We start from the raw sequence: 9368 nt of genomic DNA, 5'->3' as shown, positions 1-9368 counted from the left end.
GTGACTAGCATAAACCTACATGCTAGGCTACAATGAGAAGGAAGGAAAACTGCGTTTCTTTTTTATCGAACTTTTATCGACCCTCTTTTTTTCTATTGCACCACACGTCTATCGATCGATATATATCGTTATTGAATTATCGCCCAGCCCTACTCTGTCATTGTACTGATATTGGTGGCTTTTAATCTCATTGTACTGTGTATATATTCACAATTAAAGGCATTCTAATTCTGATGTAAAAAGAAGGCAAGCAAGCCTTGAGAGCTCTGTAGACCTACACTATGATTCTGGCCTGTTTCAAATACATACATGAATGCACAGATTTTTTTATTGGATTTTCTCACCATGAAATGGGACTGGTTTGTACCTTCCAGAGTATACATACCCATGATGATGTCTTGACAGCCATTGTCTAAGCATCCATTGGTAGAAAAGTGTCCTTTAAGAAGGTCAAACACATCCTGCAGGGTGTGATGAATTCTTGAAGCACACTCTTTTTCACCTTGTGTTTTAGATTCTGTTTGTCCATCATATACTTGATGAGAAGAGTGATCCAGAAAGTTGTCAGAAATCACTGAGCCATCTCTGCAATAAAATAGATCCTGATTCCCTGGCCTTACTCTCACACTCACAGAGTCAATAAACAGATCTTCGTTCCTCCTTTGACCTGTTATCAGGCCTCGCAAAGACTGTGGAACCAAAGCAGAGTTTATATCCAACCCATGTAGAGACTGTGGGGCCCTGACTTTGACGGGAAGCAAAGAAAGATGTCCTGTCATGGGATCCTGCCAAAATAAGTAATTGTTGTAAATACCACAACTATTGAGGTTAGTGGTTAAAGGGGAAGCGAGACTGGGAAGAGAGACTTCAACGAGGGAAACATCAGGAAGAGCTGAAGGAGAGTCATCAGGTGAGGGGCTGGATGCCATAGAGGAAGAGCTTGTGCGAACGTCAGTCACTTCTTGTGAATATAGCTTGACTTCAGAGGGGAGTTGATATGGAAGGATATGAGGGCAGGTTCCCATAGCAGGAGCATTTTGCTTTCCAAGTATGTCTGCTGTCCTGTAAAGAAACAATCCAGTTACATTTGAAATGCTGTGATGTCTTAAGTTTGTCTCGTCTTATTTTTTTTTTTTATTCTGGATGTTCAAATGTCAACATATTTGAATAGATTATAATGATTACTCTCATATACTGTTTTATGTCCTACCCTACAATGGCAGTTCTCCGATGGTGGCTCTCCTCCTCCTCCTCCTTTGATTCCCTTTCATTGGTCAGGATGATGGGGGTGAAGTGTGTCGCAGTAGAGGTAAAGGCCTCTGGAAGCTGGACTTCCATATTGACTGGATAGCTGTGGGGAACAGGGCCAGGTACAGGAGCTAATCGGCTCTCAGTGGCCATGGGCACAAAGCCTATACGTGGTTACAACAATCCCAGATACAATATCAGTGATATTGTCTCATGCAATGCACTCTGTAACAAATGAAATGCAGAATATTTTGGAAGATCTACTCTTATGGCAATGATCATCATCCTCTTTGAAATGATAACACATTAATACTACTAATTACTACACATTACTACTACGCTTATATTGATTATATGTAAAAGACCATTGTAAAGCAGCATTTGTATTCAAATCCCTGAGAGAGAGCTTTGTAGAATCACTTTTTGCTGCGATTACAAGGTTCAATCTTTTTGGGTATGTCTCTAACAGAATTTTAAGAATATAAACTGAAATGTGTGGTACTCTTTGCAAAAAGACCAAACATAGTTAAGGCTGGATGGAGAACATCAGCAAGCAGCAATATTTAAGCAAAACCAAAGAATCCTGATTGCATTGAGGTCAGAATTTTGACTGGGTCATCCACACAAATACATATGCTTTAATCTAAACCATTGTTCTGTAACTTGGCTGAACATTATTTTAAAATAAATAAGTAATCAGAAAGAAGGGCCAATCGAAAAAAAAAAATTGTCATGTAAATCAGTCATAATATTCTGATCTAATTAAGTGTGATTGGAATACAGCTTCTATCTGTATTGTTCATCAATCTATCTATCTATCTATCTATCTATCTATCTATCTATCTATCTATCTATCTATCTATCTATCTATCTAGAACTGATCTGAAAAATAAACTATGCCTGTTTAAAAAGGTGAAAAATAAAGGATATTGTCAACCAGTTTTTTTTTTCTTCTTTTGTTGTTTCATGTCCTTATTTGTTAATATAGCTATAGGAATTAATGTTTTGAACCTAGAGCTAAACCATTATTTAATTTCACCTACTGTAAATGTTCTCACTGATGTCTGTTGTGTTACTTGTCTTCATGATGCTGTTTATTCACTAATCAAAGAATATGGTCTCAGTTTATTGTACTTACTACCTTTCATCTGAAGGCATCGATTACACTGGATTTTAACTTTTGGTATCACAATAAAGACAAATAGAAATGCAAGCCACACTTTTTTAGCTATTCATTAGCCAACTGTTAAGTTTTCCATAAAACGTAAAAGGTCTGAAAAATTAAATTGATATGAATAGTTTAAAATAAAAAGTTTAAACTGCTGAACATTTCAAAGCAAAATCCTTTAAATTGCATGAGGGACATTCATAAATAAATAGGGCTGTCATACCACTGTTTTGTTGGGATTCATCATTTGGGCGCTGTTGACGATCACTTTCACTCAAATCTTCTGTATCATGGCCTTTGGAAGCTGGCTAAAAAAAGAGACATGACCATGACAAAGAATTATGCAGTCTCTCAAATCATGCAACGCAGATAAAGTATGACAGGCATGAAACAGGGGTTAATCGGCTCTGACTCTGGGGTTTAATAATCCAAGGAAACAAACAGATAAAACTAAAACAGTTCAGATGTATACATGGAAAAAAGTTTACCCGGTGAACTCTACTGATGAGGTTGCCCCAGACGGTCTCAGCGCTAATCCCCTGACGAGACAGATTACAGAGGCAGCTCTGGTGGGAAAATGGAACAAATAATAATAATAATAATAATAAAAAAACAGCATAGGATTTAAAATATTCAGCAGGACAGTCAAAATAATTTGAAACCAGCTCAAATTAAATTGTTTTGTTTACAACAGTTGTACAATATTCTAACTGAGGGTATGAGCAGAATAAAGAGAGCAGAGTGCGTCTTCTTTATGCAAGAAGAAAGAAAATCTGACTTAATTATTAGTATTAAAAAAGATATTAGCCACTAGGGAAATTGGTTGACCCTGCAGTTATCTGGCAGGATCGTTGATTTCAGGAGAAACGGTAATTGCTACCATTATTGTTCATGATGTTAGAAGAAGAGAGGGTGTTGGTCTTCTAGAAGTCTCTAGGAAAAGTGGAAAGTAAAATCTCTTCTGCTATCACCTCCTGAGGTATCAGCATCAGAGCAAGTGACCTTAAAAGCTCAACAAGCTGATAAATTAGGCTGGCTCTGCTCTGGGGATTGTTCTGGAACCTGTACAGCTATTTGTTCCAAGAAGGATGCTTCATAAATAAATAAATAAACATAATTGTTAACCCTGAGCATAATATAGTTTCTTTACTCATGAGATTATTTGCTGTGGCTAAAAGAAATAATATTAAGGGATATCCTTACTGGAAACAACTATATCCATTTACTGGTAAAAGCTGGTTCACTGAAAGCTGTGCTTTCTACATTTTGGAAATAATTAGGCAATAAGCATCACTGAACTGAATTTAAGTTGTCTGTTGTTGAGTTGTCTGTTGTCTGTATAAACCACCTGTACTTCACTTGGATGATGATCGGATCAGATTACACGAGTTAAAATGGCCAAATAATCCCAAATGTGAAGCATGATGATGGTAAATCACCAGGCTTCTGCAGTAAGACCTGCCTAGTGATGTGACACTGAGTGGGCAGTTGCCTGAAGTACACAGGAGCCCTTTAGGAACAGTCTGTTAAAGTTATCGAGTAGCAAAGACAGGGCCCAGACTTAAATCCACCTCAGTGCAAAGTAAAATAAAACCTCACCAGCATTTCCTAACAAGACTGAGCTTAGTAATTTAAAATACCCCCTAAACTAGAGTTATAAGCCTGTAGAAACCTGCAATAAAATATATATCTATTCTATTCTATCCTATCCTGTTCTATTCTACGGGTGCACATAAACACTTCAATCTTTTGTTGCTGCTGAGGCTGTATAGTATTCTGCAAAAGCTATATATGAACATGTTAGGACTCCATTCTGTGTGGTCTGTGTTTCTGTGTGTTTGTCTTCCTTCCTCCACCAGGCGGCGCCTGGTTCTGATTCTCCTCCTAACACACCTGCAAGGGGTAACCTTGTTAACGGAGTGTTCTTAAGCTGCTGACTGCCACTACCTCGACGCCAGAGTGTTTACCAGTTTTGGGAAATCATCCTGCAAACTGGATTTTTCGGACCTTCTCTCCCTGGAAGGATTTACTGAGCTTCAAACTGAGCTGAGGAAATAAACCGGTGGTTTGGATCCACTTTCCCCGAGGAAACGTTTGAGCTTCACACTGAGCAAGGGATTCATCTGCACAACAGTCCGTTCAAATACCGCAGGAAATCTGAGTGGCAGTCAGTCGTTCTCCGTTCAACAACTAGCAACCGCATTCTGGGTAACCCTGTTCCGCCCTCCACCGTATCAGACAAACACCGGAACACATTCCTCACCTATTGGAGTCTAAGAGTCAACCTAATCTCTGGAAACGTGAGTCTGCCAACCTATTCTCCTCTTGGAGAATCAATTCTCCCACTGAACCTGAACTATCCGCAGTGTCTTCCCCTCACCTTTCAGTTCCGATTGACCGGTGTTACGAGCAACACTGGAATCTCCACCAAACTTCTCAATAAATCTGTTAAAATTTTTCCCTGGTCTCTCTGTAATGGTTTCTCTGCATTTGGTTCTGATCTTTAGTTAAATCATGACAGAACAATAATTAGTAGTATTTCCATTACTGAGTTTGGTGTATTGAATTTTGAAAGAAAATTTTATTGACCCATTCAATGTTTTTAAAACTCTTATGATGTGCTGTATCAAATAAAGCATTATTTTTCTCTTCAACCTGCAGAAAAGTTTAAAGAACATTGGCCTGGATCCCAAACCAATATTATTCCAACCAATACCTTTTTAGCCATGACTATGCTTGGCCTCTCCATGGGAGTCCTCTTTGCCATCTCCAAGAGCAGTCTCTTCATTTTACGAGGCATCGCCAGCTTTTGATTCGGTGATAGGTTGAACTTGGCTGATGCCCAGAGGATTGCAGCAACCCCATACACACAAACCTGAACACATAAAGGGGATATAAAAAAAAAAGATTGGAAAAGTAACTACAACTGAAGTAAGAAATTCATCTGACAACAAGGCAAGTGCAGTTTTTTTTTTCCACACAGACCTTCTCAGTTACAATTCCATGTTCCTGATACTCAGGTGCAAGAAAAAAACCATCATGGGAATCTGTGAAGAAGAGACAACAGATCAGCAGTTCAAGCAAATGGACTTTCAAGATTTACTTTCTAATTTTGAGAAACAACTGCCAATGCATAGATAGCTAACAAAAATTGCACCTACCGATGGTTTTGGGTTTTAGAAAAATTACTTCTGCTTTGCAGTTCACGTACACCGTGTCCAGGCATAGATAGGCTAATAAAGAAGAAAGAAATTAGACATTGAGATGAAAGCAAGCAAAAATTGTGTAAAAATTAACTTTGCTTTTGTAAAGGAGTCTTTCACTACCATCCCAATTTGAGAACAAACAAAGATATACACCACCCAGCTATCTATGTCATCTATGACAAAACCCATTTGCCATTAGCCCCCTGGTCATATGATCTCAGGTTCCTATCACTGGCAGAGGAAAGCTTAGCTTACATTAGATCATGACACCAATATGGTTAAATGTTGAAGCAGAAGTGATCTGACAATGAAAATATCCGTATTGGGAGATTTAGAAATCAGTATTGGATCAAAAGTGGATCAAAAACTGGAGTGGTAACACAAACACGGAAAAAGGTCAGGAATAAAATCACCTGGAAAGTCAGTATAAGTTTGCAATGAAGACAGGCAGGTGTAACACAGAGCCCACAGCTCATTAACCGTAAGCCTCCGTCCACTGTGAGTCAGTAGCTCCCTAAGAGAGATCCACTGCAGAGAGAAGAACAAACAACAGGTAAAGACTTAGGAGCTCCAACGTTGGCAGAAAGATTAGTCATACGAGGGGTTTTATGTAAGGTTATTTCAATCTGCTTTCAAAAAGAATTTGAGTATTGGTGATACAAAATAAAGGTCCAAAATGGGGTAAAGCCTACTTCGACAACAACATTAACAAGATCACACATTTTACCAATACTGATATAAAATTCTCGATATTTATCTAAAGAAACCAAAAGTATTGTACACTTTTATTTTATCGTATCATTGGTTAAGGAGTTTTGATTAAAAAGGTATGAAAAGCTTCCTTGGGTGAAATAATATTGAAAAAGACTTCTTATTCAGAATCCACAACTAAGTTTTAGTATGATCTTATAAGGGGATTTGACAAAAAAACGATCTCTTCAGTCATTTGCCTTAGTTTAAGATCTCCTTTCAAATAGGGGTTCCCAAACCCCAAATCCCATTATAGACATTATACATCCATTATTAAAACAACTATAAATAAATATACTATTTATGTTAAGGAGATTCAGTGGTGCAAAACCATCTTGATAAAAAATAAAGCGTATTCTGAGTGTGGCTAACCTCATCTTGAGATTCTTCATTTAGGCACAGCATGCTTTTGGTCATATAGTTATAACAATTGGAAATGTTGCTTTTGGTGTTGGTCTCCTCCTCGAAAGATGTCTGTGCCATCTCCAGCCCTTGGCAAGACGTATATGATGAAACCAAGTCCTGGATACTGCTATGTGGCCTGCTTTTAACACAGGCTTGATCATTTACTTCTTCTATATAAGCATCTATATGATCTTTTCCTTGTGAAACTTTCTCTTGGTCCTGAGTTCTACAGTGAGGGTAGGACTCACAGGATTGCCCCCGGTTTAGTCTTTGAAGTCTGTTACTCCACACAGAGTTTGAGCCTGTAATTTCATCAGCTCCTATCTCTGTCAGGTCAGAAACAGGAATACTTATATCTCCATGAGGTGAAGTGGAGACACAAGGAGGGTTGTTGGAGTCTGGCACCGAGCAAGAGCGATTCAGGGCTCCCCTTGCTCCCCTGAACTTCTGCTGATATTTCCTCTTCACTGGGGAGCTGTTGTAAGACCGACAATCCATCTCATCGGTCAGTATCACGCCCTCTGCCTCACCACTTTCTGTATCCTCTGCCGATAGAGAGGAATCCCAGGCCCCACACACCTGCAGAAGGAGAGAATTGTCATTTTTTATCTGCTCTGAAGAAATCAATAGAACAAGTAAAAAGGGTTATACACTGGAGTATTGTGACAGAAAATATAGCCCTCTAGGCCAGACAGATTTTTAAAACATTAGTGGCATCGTCACTCTGTAATAGTGATAGAATAGCTTTGAAGGAACACAACTGAGGTGTGATTTCATCTCAGAGAATAGCCTAACATTTTCTTATCGATTCAATAGAAAAGCAAAAGTTTTATGAATAAATAAGATAGAAAAAGCAACATTTCGCTCATAAAAGAGCCTAATAATCTATTATGACTTGTTGGCATAACTAAAAATGTATGACTGTTTTTTTTAATCCAAAGATTGATACACAATATCTGCTTTAACATACATTATATCATTATAAGGGCCATTTGATTAATAATCAAATTGCTAAAAGGATCCTAAAACATGTATTTTTTTCATCTTTAACATATATCTGAGATTCCAAAGTTTAAAAGAACAGCTTACATGTCTGCCAAGGAGCCAGCATTAGGCTTGCTATGCTCCCATTTTTACTATATAAAGAGCAAATAGGGCAAAAATGTGCACTAAGAGCTTGAAGATGTCCATCACATTTAGTTTCTATTTAGCCTTGATTTATACTTAAAGGTATAGTCAACGATTTTCACGAATTTTTTATAAGACCTGCCCTCTCCAAAAAAAATGCACATGCCAATTACTCCTCGTGCATGCTCTGTTTACAAGTTGCTGTTTGCATCACTCACACAAGCTCCCTTTCCAAAAGATTTGCAATTTTTCCACAATGTCAGACTCACCACCGGTAAGTGAAAATGGGGACCAGTTTGTCCACCCTTTTTAATAGATACTTTATATATATATATAGTCAAGATTTGGTTGGAGGTTTTTGTGAGGACCCAAAAACAGAGGCTGAGAGGCAGGGGTGAGTTCTTTGAAGATTTAATGAATAAAAACATGAACAGAGGCAGGAATCCAAAATCCAACTTAAAAATGCAAGAAAAAACAGGATCATGGAGACATCAGGGAAGACATGCACTAGAAGCCAGGCAAACATGGGGGAAAGACTCGGAACCAGCGCTGAGGAACTGCACAGAGAGAGTATTTATGGCTGACTGAACAAAGGCAGGACTAACTAGCTGATAAGGAGCAGGTGTAAGTAGAGCTGACGAGGAAGCCAAGGGAAAACAAAACACAAGGGGGCAACAGAGGACAAGCAAAGAAAAACCTAAGAAACTTAAATAAATCCAGAACACACCAATAAAGCTAGAAAACAAAGAAAAACATGGACAAACATAAAACTGAAAACCAACAGAACCAAGATTGTTACATACATACATACACACACACACACACACACACACACACATATATATATATATATATATTGTATATTTTTTTTTATTTTTTTTATTATATGTCTTTCATTTGGCCCTTTTTGAAAGTACACATGGCCAATTGCATGTCCACTGATGTGACCCTACAATGTATCAGCTGGTTACTTTAAAAGACTGTATAACCACAAATATCTGAGCTTCATCAACTGATATACAGACCGCTATGCAAAATCCCTCCAACTCATTGTAATCTTTTAGAGAGACTTCTATAATTCCAGCAACTATGACATCTAATTTCCCTTCTGGATTCATAAAGTGTTTTTAAACTGAATGTAATTAAATATGTTACAACCTGCTGTCTGGATACACTATTTCCCACAAAGTTGTCTGTTAGGTCATAGTTCTTATCCTCTGAGTTCAGTCTCTTCAAAATGCATCTGGCCTTGCAATGCTGCCATCTTGCTTCCCAGGATTCTTCCTGTTCCTCTGCAAATGCACAAAGACACAAATTGACACAAGAAAAGAAAATCCATCTGGACACCAAAAAGGCAATAAGTTATCAGAATCAGAATCAGAAATACTTTAATATTCCTAGAGGGAAATTACTTTTGTTACACGCTCCAGTTACATATACATATATATATATATATATATATA

The 9368-nt window shown here is 37.9% G+C and overlaps 1 protein-coding gene across 1 annotated transcript in view; it reads right to left on the bottom strand.

The window, feature by feature from the left end:
• kndc1 (kinase non-catalytic C-lobe domain (KIND) containing 1) overlaps positions 1–9368 on the bottom strand; it is a 53887-nt gene that overhangs the window by 29304 nt on the left and 15215 nt on the right. Inside the window, exons 6-15 of the mRNA XM_015394444.1 lie at positions 9064–9197; positions 6745–7356; positions 6036–6150; positions 5578–5649; positions 5402–5463; positions 5133–5291; positions 2905–2982; positions 2640–2724; positions 1211–1412; positions 386–1062 (exon numbers count right to left, since the gene is read on the bottom strand). Of these exons, the coding sequence (XP_015249930.1) occupies positions 386–1062; positions 1211–1412; positions 2640–2724; positions 2905–2982; positions 5133–5291; positions 5402–5463; positions 5578–5649; positions 6036–6150; positions 6745–7356; positions 9064–9197 (2196 nt within the window). The remainder of the gene's footprint in view (positions 1–385; positions 1063–1210; positions 1413–2639; positions 2725–2904; positions 2983–5132; positions 5292–5401; positions 5464–5577; positions 5650–6035; positions 6151–6744; positions 7357–9063; positions 9198–9368) is intronic.

The sequence above is a fragment of the Cyprinodon variegatus genome, unplaced genomic scaffold, assembly GCF_000732505.1.
Source record: "Cyprinodon variegatus isolate N-32 unplaced genomic scaffold, C_variegatus-1.0 Scaffold685, whole genome shotgun sequence".
Classification (NCBI taxonomy): Eukaryota; Metazoa; Chordata; class Actinopteri; order Cyprinodontiformes; family Cyprinodontidae; genus Cyprinodon; species Cyprinodon variegatus.
Note: the sequence above shows the minus strand (reverse complement) of the source record. Positions and strands in the feature narration are given on the sequence as shown.